This window comes from Diprion similis, chromosome 2, assembly GCF_021155765.1.
Source record: "Diprion similis isolate iyDipSimi1 chromosome 2, iyDipSimi1.1, whole genome shotgun sequence".
In the NCBI taxonomy this organism is placed as follows: Eukaryota; Metazoa; Arthropoda; class Insecta; order Hymenoptera; family Diprionidae; genus Diprion; species Diprion similis.
Window position 1 is genome coordinate 5,826,295 of NC_060106.1, and position 18,265 is coordinate 5,844,559.

At 40.0% G+C, this 18,265-nt stretch overlaps 1 protein-coding gene across 1 annotated transcript; it reads right to left on the reverse strand.

Moving 5' to 3' along the window:
- Positions 1-1,743: 1,743 nt before the first annotated feature.
- On the reverse strand, positions 1,744-17,487 carry LOC124415904 (espin-like). The gene is made up of 12 exons (XM_046896621.1): positions 17,055-17,487; positions 12,961-13,093; positions 11,368-11,614; positions 9,549-9,774; positions 8,776-8,945; positions 8,535-8,607; positions 7,476-7,633; positions 6,182-6,425; positions 5,033-5,328; positions 3,575-3,750; positions 3,294-3,487; positions 1,744-3,094 (listed from the first exon to the last, which is right to left on the reverse strand). Exons 2-12 carry the CDS (start codon positions 13,048-13,050, stop codon positions 2,836-2,838), a joined length of 2,133 nt encoding a protein of 710 aa, XP_046752577.1. The 5' UTR covers positions 13,051-13,093; positions 17,055-17,487; the 3' UTR covers positions 1,744-2,835.
- Between the last annotated feature and the right edge of the window lie 778 nt (positions 17,488-18,265).

An 18,265-nucleotide genomic window follows, 5' to 3' on the forward strand; every position in this document is an offset into this window, starting at 1 on the left:
GCCACGCTCCATGGTGTCAATAAACGACTGAGCCCACTCGCTTTGGGTACGCTAACACAACCTGCATAACATACGATGAACGAAAGCTCTGTTGAGCTTGGAACGGATGCATGGCCATCGAGCTCGCGCCAGTTAGCGTGTGTGATGTATAATGTAAGTTGCTGATAATATATGCTCAGAACGGACGTGATCACTCAGGGACCGGCGCTTGGCTTCGTCTAACAGGTCGCCAGCTCGTGGGGGCTCGCCTTTTGCGTCACTCTACACAGCGTAGATCGTCGCTGTGGTATTAAGAACTGTACCGAAGCGTCAACTATTATCGCACAAGCGTAGGCAGTACTCATTATTTAAGATAGGCAAAGGCTCTTAATTCAAAGCTGCTTAACGGAACCGGAATCGGTCAATTTTTACTAATGAGGAAAATAGGCAGAGATTGAATTCATTTTCCGAAGACCATAAATCTTCATGTCCATAGCAAAATAATCAGGTATTTCACCGAAAAGTAAACGATTTAGTCCCCCAGTCATCATCACAATATACCGACTAGATTTCTTTTACTTTGAATGCGAATCATCAATAAAATTGGCTCGCAAAATGATTGGGTAAAAGTTCGTTGCAGCGTAATGACGTGTGGTGGTCAGTAAACTACGACAATTTCTTCGAAAAACAACAACATATTACGAAAATTTAGCAAATATGACTGAAATATTTGATTCTCGAAAGAAAACACGTTCCACTGATAAGCAATGACAGACTTGTGTAATACAGAGACGTTGCAATCGGTATCACTAGGAATGCGCAGCTTGAATCACTTGTTTAATAAAAATATTTTCACTCTTATCGGCAAAGTTGTAATCGCAGTAATGCTAATAACGAGTCCAGTTTAGAATTCGTACTAACGCGACCTTGCCTCGAACTGAATTCAAAACAGAAACAATTTGCTTGAGTTGATACACGTGCAGGAAACCGAGCTGGCAAGTTGTTCCTAATAATAACGTCACTAAGACAGTAACTGAAGAGTAATTATTCCATAACTCGAGGCTAATTGCTACTGATATTGTTACAAGAACTTAGCAGAATGAGGTCACGGATGTAACGTAGTTGCCTGGATTTTACTCCTTTAGTATTCTCCACGATATGCTGCGTTGGCTTCATCTTACTTCACTTAGAACCATCTGATTACAGTAATGGAAACGTAGTCAGTCTTCATTTTTCAACATAATGCTACAAAAATAAAACTGCCACTAAAAGAAAATTATGTCTGCTGTTTGTAAAAATAATAGTAAAAGCATTTTTTCCAAGTAAAGTCCAATCCAGACGCATTCTGAGTATTAGTATCTCAAATGTTTAAGCATATAGGACTTCCTTGTGCCCAAAACTTGGAATTGACAGATTATCGTTGGGTAATCTAGACCTTGAACCAAATATACTTGTGCTCGATCCGTGAGTTGCAAATATGACGAGATGTGTGTCGAAGAACATTCCCTTCTCTCCCATCCTCGCATTTTTGCTCTATTATAATTTTCAAATAGTAAGTTGTGCAACTAGTCCACATAAATAAGAATTATTGACACGAGCAATTTTGGTCGCGACGTCTGAGGCTACATTCAGGTCAACGTGACCGTCGCCAACGTCACGATGCAGCGATGAGGTGCCGAGCATTGATCTACGGAAATTTAAAGAACAGCGTGTGATTACAGATGAAGATAAGTGAAAAAGTTCCACTGCGTAGTAGTACATTGATTTTATTCAATTCTATGTACAGGCTATACGTATATATTGAGCGTGTCTTTAAAGTCCCTTGCAACAGAGCGCGGAAAATGCATCTTATGCGCGTGCGTATTTCAATTCGGCTCTTTGAAGTATACATTGCATAGACCATTTGTAAAATTGTCATCAAACATATTAATGGTGAAATAGCCTCGTTTGTTCGGGCTTCGCGAAATGTGACTTGGTCCGACAATCGGCCAGTTCCCTTTTATAAGTATATACGTAGATTAGTTAAATGCAAATTTGAAATGTTTATCTTCTTCTGTCGTCCAATTTATTCATCTCACGAGAAAAGAAAAAGTGTATATTTATCAAAAAAGCTTTACTAGCTACTATAAGCTCATTATAGGTACATCGGCTTACAAAATCCTATAAGAAATACTCAGTTATTCATCATGCTTACAAACGAATGAACGAATTACAGATTTTCACTGTCGTCGACGGGGCAGCTGGCGAGGTTCAATATTGTATATAGATATTAGAAAATCACCGCAGGTGTACCGTCATCGTCTAGATAACGTTCGATGAGGATATCAAGTTGTTTGACAACCGTGACAAATTACACGAAGGTGGGAATTGCCTAGACTGGGTATTACAAAAACAATGAACCGAATTTTCAAATAGCCACAAAACGTTGTTTCCCCGGAAATTTGTGTAGAAAAATAATAGAGCTTAGGTACCATCGTAGAATAAGAAATATACATCTTTATAATTATTGCACACTGCAGACCTTACGGTCATCAAATACATTAATGTGTTACTTATCCCTCAAGTTCAGAGAGGTGCAATTATAAGTACGTACGTCGATTTTCCCGAGCTGTGAAAAAAACTCGAAGCAAACTGACGCCAAATGTAACATCCATCTGCAGGTATTCGAACGCTCTGAGGTACCAAACATCGCAAACATCATCGAAGTGAATTTTCAAAAAGAAAATTGTTTGGAAAAGTTCGTATACCTAGACGTCCGTACGAAATTGAAGCATCCAAATTCGTCGACTTGCTGCACGACAATATCGACAGCCACATTGTGAGAAAGGAGTCGTGCGAAGTCAACGGAGGGAAAATCTACTCTAAAATGTTCAGCTTGCTGTTTGTCTTTCTCAGCTGGGCTCGCCATGGAATTATTGGTCCATCATCCACCTCGTTGGTCGAGTTGCGTCTCATCTCCACCTCAACCTTTTCCTCCTTCTCTTTTTCTTCCTTTGGTTTGACCTCCTTCGCTCCTGCTTCCTTTAGTTTTTCTCCGTTCAATGTCGTTTCTGGTGGCGCTGTTACTTCGACTTTTGGTGCTACGATCGGAGCGATCGGAGTCACGTGATTGACCCTGAAATTCCATTTTTTAAATCTAATTGAAAGTTTAAACGAGGTACTTCCAGACTTTTATGGAAAAAAATTCGTGGTGCTCAAACACCAAAGGAAAAACTATTTCAACCGGGAACACAAGCAATTTTTTGTAGTAAATCGTAACATCGCGTACGATAATAACGAGTCACGCTTCGATGAAAGCCTGCAGTTCAACTCACTTCTTTTCGTCAGCATGATCCTTTTTCGCTAGGAGTTGTCTCTTCCAAGCTGGAATCGCCTTCAGTCTCTTCTCCTCATTTTCTCTCGCGATTTGCTCCTCCAGTTCCTTTTTCGCCCGTTCAGCAGCCTTTCTCGCCAACATCTGTCGTTTCCATATGGGAATCACATTTCCCGCGCTGTCTTTTTCCGGTATCTACAAAAAAAAGAGTTATGCGTGGTAAATTGAGCATCAATTTTGATTTTCTTAATTTTCGCAAGTATTAGTCTTTTCCTAGTTTACCTGATCGACGAATTTCGAGGCGTTGTACGTCTTCGTAATTTCCGACATAAGATTCTGCTCTTGGGATTTCTCCACCTGGGCTCGTTCCACTTTCAGCTTCTTAATGCCAGAAATATCCTTGGACATTTTCAGTTCAGCAATGAGGTCGATTTTTTGTACATAAAATGGTTCCGAAACTGTACATAAAAGCAAAGACACATATATGATATATCAGATTAATTTGTTTTCACCCGTTGCTTCACAGAACAAACAATTCATCACAATTGACTCTCTGACGCAGTTGAAGGTCACGCTGAAGACGCAATGAAATTTAGTGATTGTGATGATGAATATCAATCAACATATTTTTCTCTAAAAATATCTAACTCTTCTTCTTCTTCTTTGAATAATGTAATTCAGGAATGCAAAAATAAATCTATTATTTTGTTGCCCTTTAACGTTACTGGCTGTTTCACTCGGACATTGCGAAGGTAGAAAGCTAGGTAACGTATCGAAGAAGCAAATCCATTATCGTAACGGTTGTTAAAATTGCAGCTCAAGTATTTCAATCTTAGTAAGAATCTTTGCCTCGTGAACTCGTGTGATCTTAACTTGTAGATTCATAACTTACCATTTCTAATTCAAACTAATAACGCCCAACATGGAAGTTCAAAATTATGTCCATATGAGTTAAAGAATGCTGGGAATATAGTCAAAGGTTATCTACGGAGCAAACGACTCACAGGATTATTTCTAAATAATATTAAAATTTATTCTTTGCTTATCGTTTCGCGTGATTTTATAATTTCTGCAATGATTTATAGACTGTTCAAATCTCAGACATCGTGTTGACGTATCTACAATGTTTTTGCATTCTGACGTCACTACTGATGACAGGAATGTCCAATAATCTGAACAACCAACGTAATTTATTTTCAACAAACAAAGTTACGCTCTCAACAAATTTATTCAAGCTAAGTTAGAGAATATCAAATCGAATGTACAATGCAATTGTGCGAGTATTTCAATTTGTATTGCCAATCGTCTTCTATATGAAATCTCTCAAACTTCAACTTATGTCAGTCAATAAGCCAGTACTAAGCGTTCGAATAACTCGCAGCATCGAAATGGTAAAAGACATCAATTTATCAAATTAATTCTTCACGAATCACTTAACTCCTATATGATGATTTCCTCTTCAACGTACCGAATAGAAATCCACGTGCATTTAATAACGCGCAAGTAGTCTCCACTCCGTTAATATGACCCAAATTTATATTACCAAAGACGGTAATTCTCCTCAAGAGCGTGTGTTAATATACTATCCATAATCTAACGCCTTTCACATTAAAGTGTCATCTTAGAATCTAAAGCAAGAACTTGCCCATCGTTTCGAAAACAAATGAAACTATTTTGGTCTTCCTAAGCCTCTAAATCAAACACCCACGCTAGTCGTAAACAATAAGAACATCCACTTACCGTTAGTCATCGACACACTTCTCGGTGGTGGTGCTGAGAACGTCTTTGTCGCGTGTATCTTCGTGTTAGTTCTGCGCAGCTGGACGCTGGTCAAGTCCTGGATACTAATTGTTGCCAGTGGCTGATGAGGCCTAACTGTTTCCGTTTCCGGAGCGGCTTGACTCTGCGTCTCCCGATTCTTCTGCAGCGGCGGTAGTGGCGGCGGTGGAGGTCCAGGTTGAAGGAGGTGTGGTTCAGGCGCAGGTTCGCTCGGCTCTTCTTCCTGCCTGCTCTGAATGTCCAGGTTGTCAACGGATCTGCGCGTCAAAATCAAGAGTTAGTAGGATAAACGTGAAACCGAATTTCGTCGACTTTCAAAAATTGTACAGATCTCAACAAGAATATTTTCCAAGTAACAGTAAAATGAAGATTGATCGAGTCCAATGTTTGCGAAAGGCTATGAAAGAGTTTCTATATTCACTGTCTTTATTATCATCGGTCTCAACTACGATCGTACAAGACGTACACATCGCTAATGAAATATCAGTACTACATCAAGTGTATCCATCATTCAAATATGAAACCTAGCCATTTTTTCCGCCGTCATGATCGTCAAGTCTTATGGGTCTCAAGTGTGTCGTAGAGCCTGTAGAGTTGTGAAAGAGGACCGAGCCACTTATGCGCTTGGACGCTTTCTTGTTGCTTACGTGGTTACAGCAGCTAAAGACACACATTCTTACTCTAAACGATCTTTCACCTTATCGATTCCAGTTCACCTGTGATACCCAATGGCGAATTTTTTTTCAACACTTTTCTATATTCCTCATGGAAATAAGGACTGAGTGGTACAAGATTTATTCTTTAGAAAACCTGGCCATTGCTGTCTGATATTACCACCAAAGTGACGGTAATCCAAATCATAGGTTTTTCAATTAATCATGAATACAGTTTAGTAAACAATTCAATGAACAAACTTTATCTCTTTGTCGACTTATTAAACCAAACTCTCAGCCAAACATTGAGTAGATCATGTCAATTTCACGTTTGATTACATTTTTACAATCAATTCCGACCACTGACCGAGATATCTAAGTTAGATAAAAGTGGATGAATCATGAGGTGTCCTGAAGAAATAGTGACGACATAATACTTGAATAGCAATTGTCTCACCTGGCTTTGGACAATGTGTTTTTCCCTGATGATTTACAGATGCTTTTAAGGTACTCGGACGGCTTGAGCAGAGTATTGGAGTCAGCCGCGTTGATAAACTTGGGTGGAATGAACGGGAGCACCATGTGTTTGCTAATCAGGTGATTCACCTGCTGCGGTTTGATTTCCTCAACGATCTCCACTTGCGAACTGGCCGGCGCGTCGACTTCCGCCTCCTTCGAAGACACGCCGTTCTTGATGGTCGCTGTGCCGCGACAAGGGGCGCACAGAGTTGGCAGGGGGAATATCGGGATGGTATGGGGTGGGGAGCAAGGGGGGAAGGGGAGAAAGAACGAGTAAACGCTCATTATTATAAGTGGTTGGTTAGTGGCACCAAGCCAGAGCGGTAGGTACCCAGTGTGTATAAGTGAAATCGAGGTAAGTGTATTATATGCCCGTTGCCTACCATGGTCTAGTAAAGATCGCATCCGTAACGACTAGTTGGAGTCTAATTAACGGCTGGCAAAACCCTAAATTGCTAAATTGTTAAATTACTAAATAACTAAATAGCAATTATGCGATTTGGTCGGAGAAGGGTGACGATGCCCGACAAATCACGGCACCGACGCGATGGCTTGATCTGTATCCCCGATTCGACTCAGCTAATTTTTAGGCGGTCATAACGTCACCGGGATAAAAATTATTCGTCTACTTTCGAATACATTTTTAAGCCTCTCGCGAAAGCTTCGATAACGGATGTGATCTTGTAAGCTTGAATATTCATATCTGCCGCAAGAAAAAAATTCATGTACAGTAGTAATCAACTCACTACTTGTTACTTTCACAAGGATATGCTTCGACCGACTAAGAAATTTCGAAAAGGACATCTTTTATCGTCGCAACGCACCTAACAACGGACATATAAAAATACTGATCATTGGCACAAAAGAAAAATTGGCCTAACGCAATGGGAGATTAATTTCACGATAAATATTCACACCGTTGTTGAAGCTTAGCGATTATAATGTAGGGACTCTTCCGTTATCTAATCAATGTCAAGTCAAACTAAAGGCCTGTGAACCCCGCACGGTACCTACGCATTGATTACGCCTGTATGCATGAACGTTTTTCGATTACACGTATACATTCTCGCGGCTAACCAATCTCGAATGAGTAATATTACTGATAAAAACACAAGCTCGTGTTAAATCAGTGTGACGATCATCTCCGATCATGCGTAAGCCCACATTGTAATATCAATGGTAAGTACTAGACGGACAAGTAGTACACGACTGACGTTCAACAAAATACTCACTTGAGGTAATTCCGGAATCATTTTTGCTCTCCTGGCCGATCTCCGTTTCGTCCGGCCTGTCTTCCTTGTCGACTACTTCAAGGACCTTTGAATTGACTATGATTATTTCTTCCGGATCAAGCGGAGGTGGCGGAGGCGGAGGAGGTGGTTTGACAAAACTGAAACGAAGTAATTATCTGCGTTAGAGACATCGTGCAGTTGGTTTACATTTGTAAATTGAGTGTGCAGAAATATAAATGCGCTTTCAGCAAAAGATAAATGATAAGTCACCGATTAGTCGGCACACACCGGCATGATCCATCATTCATGAGTGATCTCATTAATTGATGCGTCATGCAACCCAATTCGTTGAATTCTTAAGACAACGTGTTTTCGTTATTGCAATTTGATCTTCAAATTCTATCGTGTACTACGTTTTTCATCATGAGACATAAAAAAAATAGTGTCAAATCTCGTCAAATTATTCAATGTATAAGCAATTAGTAGCAGTGATCAAGACGACGGAAGATTACGCTGACTTGACCTTTACACGTTCAAACTTTCGATCTCATAATATTTTTCTACCAGTCAATAAAATACTCTCACGACTTTACGCAGTCTCTGAACCAAGCAACGGTTATCGACGCTGTTGATTGCTGTTGTGATTCATCCATGATAGTAAGTTCCTCAAAGCTTATTCACCTATAATTATTGTCAATATGAAAATCGCATGCATTTCCAAGCTGTCGCCAAACTAAAATACTGTCACAAATTTGAAATGCTTCTATACCATCACACTGAAAGAGGCTATATCCAGTCTTCTGATTCTTCGACTGATCGTCTATAGATTATTACACTCTATTCAATGTATACGTTGACGTTTGAAATTTGTACCTTTGCGTCACTATAGTTACAGAACAATCGTTGAGTGGGTTTTAAGTTGCGTAATGACTGGTCATCGAGTGCGATAAATAATTGATCACAGCTATCCATAGAGTCGTCCAACTTACTAGTTCATTCGATTTCAAATACTCTGTACTAGATAGTTATTGCATCAAATACCAATAGACACTTCATTACCTGGATCCATTCGTGATGATTTTTGGTTCCTTCTCAGTTTCGCTTATCGAGCTCTGCACCGAAGTTTTTCTCTCTGAAAATCCATAGGCAAGCATACTTTATTCCACAGTTTTGGCAGTTGAGTGCATTTGAGACATACGTTGTTATAACTTTGACTGTTAAAATCTCTCTCTCTCTCTCAAAAAAAAGATGTCATTTCCTTAAAAAAAATTTATCCAATTCATGAATATACATTTAGTACCTAAAACATTTTCGGATAGTTTCGGCTTGTCGATTCTTTCACTACTGCTGTTCCTCGATAAAGAGGGCGTCGAGATGGGTGACGAAAATCCCTGGAGCTCGCTACTCATGTTCGACGACTCGCTGACGCTGCTGGACCTGCTGTAGCGCCTGTCTGTCTTGCGGGAATTACTGAAGCACAACGTAGATAAAAATTGTTAGCTAATGCAAAAATTCAACCGTGACACTGAGGTTCACGTGAAAGAGAGTTTAAAGAAAAACGCATTAGTTATATCACTTGCGCGAACTTAATCCTATATTAACGATGACGGATAAATGAACTCTCCGTTGCACTATCTTTCATTTCATTTCACATTTCATATACGCCTGAATTATTGCAAAAGGAATATTACCAGAAAAGTTTGCTACACCGTTTTAAATTCCAACCGGAACTACAAGGACCCATCTTGTGTTCAGTATTATTATCATCGCACATTACAACAGCTTGTTAATCCAAGCACAGAAACTTTGTCACAAAGTTGTGTTAGGATGTGAGGTCCATTATCAATATCCTCGAACACATGACAGCGGCAGTAACGTCGGCATTGCCGCGTTTCAGCCGGTGTTCAGTTTCAAATTGTCTTTAAACTGTACAATGACGCGCGATAAAAGAGAGACCTGAAAGCGAAAACGATCGCGCGAATTGAACGTTATCTAAAAGTCGACTGATCTCAGGATAGACAACGGAGTTTTATAACCTCTCGTGTAGGAAGGGGGTATACACTGATTACCCACCTGCTGTCAGAAACGTTATCGGAAATTTTTTTGTGGGACGACGTGACGCTATCGGTTTCTGCCTGGCGCAAACAAATTTGTTCGTAAGCGTGTTCGGTGTCCTTGATCACGTTGGACCTTATCGGTACGCCATTAGTGATCGGTTTGTAGTTATTGTTGTGGACATTGTTGTTGTTGTTGATGATATTGTTGTTGATAACGTTGTTCGCGTGGATGTCCACTTTGACTGTTGAAGAAAGCAAACACGAATTATAAAACAAATTAGTTATTATAGTACACACTTGTGTACAACAGCTTCATAGCCCCGATAAGTACCTCATCATGAAACCTACGTCTCTCGTATGCACACACTTTCACCAATGTGATTACGCTGTTTTTCTTTCCGTTTTTCCGGATGTTATAAATGGTGGTTTAAATTCATATGATCTGTATCTACATCCTGTCTGCGATCGCGCAGAGCAGGATATGAAAGAAGAGTAGGAATCTGTCAGCCCTGTCGATGGCTGTCCGAAGTTGGTCAATGCATGTTCGACCTGGTCTCACTTCGAGAAACTCAAAGTTTATTGATAGATTCTGCAGGTGACGGTTTGACATGGTAAATAATAGTTCCAGTAAAATCGCTCACGTGCTCGTTCAAAATGAGAAAATATTTTTTTACTGCATGGGCATTGAAAAGTTCACTTTTTGTCGCAGTTTTCGTTCCGTAAAGTGACGCTTTATACGGCAGCGAACAAAGTTGCGGAATAAAGTCTTTATTCCGCAGTTTTGATGCGCAGTTCGAAGTGCGCATCCCAAATTGCTGAATAAAGTAGCTTCGTCGAACAGATCGCAACAAAACCTCACTCTTCGTTTTGCTTTTTAATGCCCATACCGTAAAAAATATTGAATGTGGCATGCCCGTAAACCGTTTTTTGGCTCGGATAATTTCAGTACTCGCTTCCGGCTCGCCTTCAGCTCGTTCTGAGATCTTTATCCTTACCAAAAAACAGGCGGTTTACGGGCATGCCACATAAATAGCTAATTTCGGTTGATTAGATATCGTCAATTGCCTGGCGATTCTCTTAAATTTTCCACCCGTTCTTTGTTTCCCGAAAGTTTTTACTGAATCTATTTATTCGACAAGCTGAAGTCGTCCATCTGAGGAATGATCTTCTAGTAACTATAGAAATCATTGTATTTGCCGTCGTCACACCGATTCGACTAAATAAAAGACCAAAGCATGATGAAGAGTAAATCTTTCTCACATCACGCGCTTTCAAACTGTGAAATTGACTTTTTCCCATACCGCGACAAATAGATGTTTCGACGGACTAAATAGTACATCCATAACTCCAATCAACTCGAAATTCTATGTACACTTTCGCAGCTAAACAAGCATTGGAAACATAATCTGATCGGTTTGAACAGCCGACGAAATTTCTCCCGCATTACGTACGAATTTGTCCTGCGTTATAGACACGTGTAGAAAATCATTCAGGTTTAAAAAACGATCCACCATGGCTCCAACATGGATGAACTATTATTATATGACCTATTACACAACGTCCATATGAATTCCACCACTCCCCTAAGCGGTTCCATCTGATTTAGCACAAACACGCGCAGCATCGCGTTAGTCAAAGTTGATCCGACGATTGCGTGTTCGGCGATTTAATTGGCCGTGGTGAACGCCTCCGTAGCGACACATCCAACATCCCCGAGGCTCATCTGCTATAATCTAGGAGAAAATGTGGGCATCGAGAGGGCCGTCGTGCTAGATCGAGGTCACCTTGGGCGGAGCAGACACCGACACTCGGAATATCTGGGACGTGCCACTTACCTGTTAACGTCTCATCTTTCCTCTCGACGCCCTCCCGAGTCCCGGATTCGCCGAATAGAGGCGTTATTCGCGTGTACACCAGGTCGTTCGGACTGTGAAGGTAAAAGGACTCGGTGTCCTTCGGTTTTGGCGGTGTGTCCGCTATGAATGCGGTCATTGGATTTATGTAGATGCCATCCCGCGGTCTCGCGCTTGGCGGGTGAAGGTAAAATGGTTCTTGAAACATTTCGCATCCGCGTAGAGAGCACTGGAATTAAAAAAAAAAACACGATTCATTAACGTACAGTAGAATTATCAGTGAGGTAGATTTATCTGACGATATATAACAATGTTGATGATAACGTGATAAGATGATGATCGTGCCGTCCTTTAAACTTTTCGAAAGATGTCGTGAACTCGAGAAAGTTTCGTTCAAAATTCATCAAACGTGTTGCATAATTTGGTGAAAAGGTGGAAAAAATTCGTCTAGTTTCGCGTGAATGAAACAAGGAAAAAAAAAAATATGCCGCTGATGTCGAATTTTTAATCGATAAATTCTACTTATTGTCAATTTTGGAAAGTTAAAATCTTGCAGTAGACGGTCTAAAATGCTAAATTGTATCTTATATATTGACAAATTTGTATCACGACTGAGGCTTATTTTGATTATTTTCTAAAAATCACATGTTATCAGAAATCTATTTTCATCTACTTGTCTACAGGATTCTCTAATTTGTAAACCAGTTTGGCATTTCAAAAATCATACAATCATAACAACTCCTTGAACTCCTTACAATAACTAAACTTTTCCGATTAAGATTCTCGGACTGTCAATTTCTTCAGTATGAAGAAGATCATTTTTCAATAAGATTTAACTTGGTCCTCAACTTTAATCGCACGATTAAAACGATACTCTCGGTAGTTTTTCGAGGGAACCATATTTGTGCATGACATGAACTTAGACAAGTTCAAGCATAAAAGTACACATTATAGGAAATTGACATTACCAAGTGATTCCAGATGATATCAGGCAAATGCTTTACGCGATTTCAAATTTCTGCAGACAACGTTTCGAACGACTTATCGCGACTCTACCCGACACAAAAATTCACCATGAAGTCCTCAAATGAATTCAGACTACCTCTCAGCAGGACGTGTAATCAACTTCAAAAGTGTTCTAAATCTCGTAAACATACTCGATATGTTTAATTTCGTTTACGCAAGCTAGCATTAGGTACAATTATATTTATTCACGTATATGTATAATATACTTATATGCCACCTGTAGCACGGAAGGAAAAAGGGCATGGCAAACAACAATCGCCCAGTGTCACCTGTGATTCTAGTTTTTATTCGAAACCGTGAGAAACGTTTTTTGTTTGTCCAAGTGTTTGTTTTTATTACCTCAGAATTAGTCGGCTATGTTAACAAAGTGAACAACCGAGGCCGAAAACTAGTTGGTCGAGTTGCAACAGCTCGATGCTGCACACGTAATGCAAAACCAAACTAATTATGACTAGTGGAATGAACATGACAGTTTTGAAAAAAGAAAAGCAAAAGGTGAAGAAGAAAATGAAAAACAGCGATACAACGAAAAGTCAAATCAAGTTATACCTTGTCAATGGAACTTGTCGCGCAGCTGCAGGTTGTCCCGTCGCTTAGATCTTCGGAAAAATCAGATCCTATAAGCTGATGCTGCGCCATTGTCTTGGCCCCAGCATCAGAACGATATCTGGTCACTAATTTCCTGTTGAAAAAAATCGATTTACGATTTGGCACGTAACACGTAATACATCGTATTTCTCAAGTCATCGCAGCGTATCTGCGCGAGATTGCGAAATGTTATTTTTCGCGTTACAAGCAAAATCGAAGCATACACAATGTTGAATACAATTTGAGACGCTCGGATAATTGTAAAAATTGGACACAGCCATGCAGGTGCTCGACGACTCGCTGCAGGGACATCTGATCAACAAAACATCGATGGTGAAATACGGATAAAAAATCATTGCCCGATGTTGAAATATCTCATTGAAACCGCTGCCCAGTCACGTACATCTATATACAGCCGTTTTGTTCCGTTGTTTAAGTCTTGTTTTATTTATTTATTTATTCCCTCTGTGTACCTATACAATCCGTGACGTGTGCGGATTCGGGCTTCCGTCTGCGTCCGTTTGCCGTGTGGAATTAGGCGGAAATGTATGCGGCGATAAATTAGTAATTATTAATACAATAGCGAGAATAGGCGTGATAGGAGATCACCGTAGCGCATTTTCATTGCCCTCGACTTTCTCAAATTTTCTCTGCGACTTGAATCACGTTGGTTAGCATCGCCTCTATAACGTCAAATAATAAGAACTTTCGCGAATTTTTATTCCAGCGACAACGATGCTCCATTCATGTATGTTACGCACCTGAAATATTTGCGTGGCATAATATACTCCTAATGTTAAAACTTTCCAAAATTAGAGTTGAAAAAGTTTTTTCATGCCTATACAAAAAGAAACGATGCTATCCACTAGGTGTTAGCATTAAGGAACGAGGAACGAGTGACGCAACCTTTTACTATTATACCTAAATGCAATTCTAAAAAGTAATTGTGCAGAGCAAGGCACGTGGAACGATAGGGGGAAACTGTAGCTACAGGTACGTTCACAATGGCGGCAAAATCGCTAATAATTCCATCAGTCTAAATCTTCGTTCGCCTGTGTCTCTTGCGCTCTACTAAACACACATGTATATATTTATACACGCTAAATACGGAGATCATGCATTATACACTCGGTGAATATTACTAATTTACATAACTCGTCGGATTTTATTCACCGCCACGGAGCAAATAAACAAATGAACCTTTCTCTGCTTGGGTACAAGACCGGAGCAATTTCGGACGATGCCTGTAATGTAACGAGGATAACCCGTATAATGTACATACACGCGTGTGTAAATCACGGTCATAAGCCTCGGCTCACTACATTTGCATGGAACTTACGTAGGCAACGAGATGTGAACGGCTGATAAGAACTGTAAGTTTTTAACAGCGTAATTGAGCGAGCGATCGATTTTCGGTAACTGCAGTAGGATTAATTGACCGGTTATAATATATCATACAAGGCTTATAACCACGCATCAACGTATGAAGAAATATCTGCGTGTACGAAATGCGGTCGTGTAACTTATTTCAGCTCTACCATCTGAATTAATTCAGAACACAGATCTGCGGATGAACTGTAACCTATTAGCGAATCAAGGATGCGTTTCAGTTCGGGTAAAATTATTCCAAATCTACACGCTAATCTATTCAGTCCAGAAGCTGAAAGGTTCGCAATTAAAAACTATCGAACCATTGGATATATGTATACTGGTGTATTATACACTGTAATTTCTGTTCTGGAAAGATCTCTTCGCGTAGCCTACGGCAATATTCTATAAGAAAGACTCCGAGGTGTTAAGGATGAATAACAAGGTAGGAGAAGTAAAAAAATTGATTGAAATGTCGCGAGCAATGTCATTCACGCCAATGATAATGAACACGAATTATACGACTTCCTTACTACATGCTATAAAAGTGGATCTGAGCAAATTGGAATAGCACAAGCTGAGAATTCTGAGATTTGAGAAAAGGTTATGCAATTAGAGATGTTTCAAATCAGTAAACTCTTGTATTTTTACCCAATTCCAATGATTTTTAACTTATTTTGCTCACGATGTATAAAAGTTTCGAGAGATCACCTGACAAATACAATTGTAACAATAATTTTGTGTAAATATGGTTCAATAATCTCAGAAACATTAAAGCCGACCAAGAAATACCAGAGTTTGATCATTTTGAAGATTTGAATTATAAAATCTTATTTTCAAATAGTTTATATCTTAGCTGGCCTTGTTAGAATTCGCTTACATTAATTTGAATTACAGATTGTGGATTTTTCTTCGTTCACCTTCACTATTACTGGCGGAAATAACATTCCTGGAGATTTTTAATAGGTTTCTCATGTTTTTCTAACTCTTGATCCAAACGGTTACGCAGATTCACCTTCGAGCTTATCAGGTATACCGAAATGAAACTCATGCTTTCAGACAGTTTGAAAATGCAGTTTAGATCGCTCGTCAGACGTTGCGGCGATTAAGACGTCGAATTAGATAAAGATTAAACGCTTTCCCGCATTTAAACAATTATCTGCAACATTCTAAGTTCCTATCCCCCGGAGGTTCAACTTTCTATAGTGGCAAAGGAAGCAATTAGGAAGCGGAGTGGATTCGGTACCAACGACTCGCCAATTCACAATATTTCTCAACTGCACGATTATTCAGATTGCAACACCAGTTCCGGTATAATCAAACTTTAGTATCATACCTATATACGTACGATTAATTGATCAATCACTAAGAAGACTTACACTGCGTTCCTAAAACCGTGTTTGAAAATATTCACTCACGTATAAGACGCGTGCTTATAGTATAGCTGTCGGTGAAACTTGGCGTCTGCAATGCTCTTAATTACATCTACTTTTTACTCACTGAACATGAACACCGCTAGCTCGACACAAACGGAAGACCATAACAGAAATAAGTGTATAACTTATTAGAATAAATGACAAGAACTGCTACATCGTAACAGAAAATAGGTCACTCTTGTTTGAAATACGGAATATTATCGTCGTACATAAGTAAATACGATCATGCAATACATCCAAGCTTTAACGTCTCGGCTATATTGAAAATTGCAATATTAGAAAATTGCTGTATAATCGTTGACTATACTGTAGTTTTAAATAGCACGATGGCCACGCTTTCCGGACACCCCGTAACCGCGTCGCACCTAGAATTATACATACCATTACACGCATTGGAACAGAGGAAAGCACTACGAAGCTTTCGGATTTAAAGTACAGAGAACAGTGTCGATGAATGAGATTTTCGCTTCGGATTTCAACAGTCAATTTATCGGCAGTATTGTCACCGGATGGTTTGTGTCAGAATACACGTCGGTATAGCAATGGGAACCGGAAGTAATGAAATAACAAAAGAGAAAGAGAAGAGAGGAGCGAGGTAGGCAGGTAAAAGTAAAAGGTAGATAATAAATTTTACTGCATCAATCGCAAGTCTTGCGGTTAATTATAAATTAGAAACAAAAAACGTCATTCCGATTCTTGTCGTAAACAGTTTCTCATCTGTAAAGCTACACAAGTGTGTGTAAAATAATAAATTCTTCTGCACATTCACTCGAAACTACACGCAGGTTTTCATGTATCAGTCTGGCGAGTCTCGCACGATTGCGGTCAATCGATTTTACGACTTTTTTCACATCTTCCTTTTTCTTTATACTTGTCCCAAAGAGATTGACACTAAAAATCAACTTTCACGCGAAGAGGATGCATCGGGAGAAGATAGCGATCTTCGCGTCATATCTCTGCAGCCATATCACGAGTCGTCTTTTCAAGTATTTATTAAACCTGGCCTCATCCAGACCGACAAAGTCACGGATCGCAATTCGTTTTCATCTAACGACTGGCTTACAGTTATCCGTGTTCTCTTCAGTCGGCCAAACTTTGCCCTAAATACATCGATTTACTGTATATATTTACATAGTGGCTTAACGCTATAAACACGTACACATGCACCATATAACCATAGTCGCAAAATCGGTCCCTGCAGAAAGAAAAAAAAAAAAACTAAACTCAAGTAAATGCACAAGTAATTCATACCTTTCTCCGCTGTCCCTTTGTCAGCGTAAACCCGGTTCTCTCTTCACACGCGAGGAGAGAAACGATTGTCACCAGTATTAGTTTGTTACTTCCTTTTTTTTTCCTGTTGCACACTTTCCAGCACGATTTAAACCCTAGGTAAACAAAGTCCCTCGGACTTAGTAACCGCTGCAACGCACAACACAGAACGACTCACACAGTTGGTGCTTTTCACCATCAGGCCCAACTACAATGTTAACTATGATTCCGATTTCTTCAGCGGTTCGGCTTCCGGCATTGAACGGGCCGCTGATTAATTAGTATTAATAACACCGTTTGTCCATTCGTCCGTCAGTCCGCGAATCTTGAAGAGTCGCGAAGAGCGTGATCGGCGGGCAACGAACCCTCGGCAACCGACATCCAGGTGCAGAAAGCGACAGACCGGGACTCCGGCCCAACACCTGCCTCCACCAACTGTTGCCCGAGCTTCGGTCCGAGTTCTGTGCCAACATCTCCCACCACGTCCGCCTCCGCTGTGTCGGCATTCCCATCACCATCGGCACTGGGTCCACGAACTGTGTCGACAACCTGCCTCAATTTTATGCATCTTCGACGCACAGATCGGTAAGCCATAAGTGTTACACCATTTCGCAGGGGCTTTATCGAGCTGTTTTTCGTTTTCTTGTACCATTTTTGGTAACTTATAGTGTCTTACGTTCTATGAGGTCGTCGACGAGTTGGATATTTCTTCCATTTCTCATGCGTAAATATTGTCGAGAAAGCATTTCGAGCAAAAATATGCCGATACTGATGCTTCGAGGTCTGATTCTGAAGTCCGTGGTTTGGAACTTGGAATCTGGATAAATCATAGGCCGCCGATTGAAGGAAGGAACACCTTACAGATCTCAGACTACTTGTTGCGTTTTCAGTAGATGTAAATCAAAGTATAACTACCTCAAAGTAAAGGAAGTGCTATGGGATTAAAGAACTTTATCACGACATGTTGAATCAGATATGGAGAATTCATTGTCCAAATGAAATGATCGCGGCTGGATTTCATTGAACTTTTAAAGTCGAGGAAACGCGGGTTACATCATATTCACCTCGATGTAATGAGCAGTGGCCACCGGAGTTAATATATGAAAGTGTGTCGAGTATTCCACATAATTCCTCCGTTTTCGTAAAACGTTTCAGATTGGAGCTATTGTCGAAGAGAGAATCGTGATGTTCAC

Coding starts and splice junctions, on each gene's coding strand:
- LOC124415904 (XM_046896621.1), bottom strand. CDS start 13,050: ATGGCGCAGCATCAGCTTATAGGATCTGATTTTTCCGAAGATCTAAGC. Junction 11,615..12,960: donor CGACAAGTTCCATTGACAAG/GTATAACTTGAT, acceptor TTTTAATTCCAG/TGCTCTCTACGCGGATGCGA. Junction 3,751..5,032: donor AAGTGTGTCGATGACTAACG/GTAAGTGGATGT, acceptor TTTTATGTACAG/TTTCGGAACCATTTTATGTA.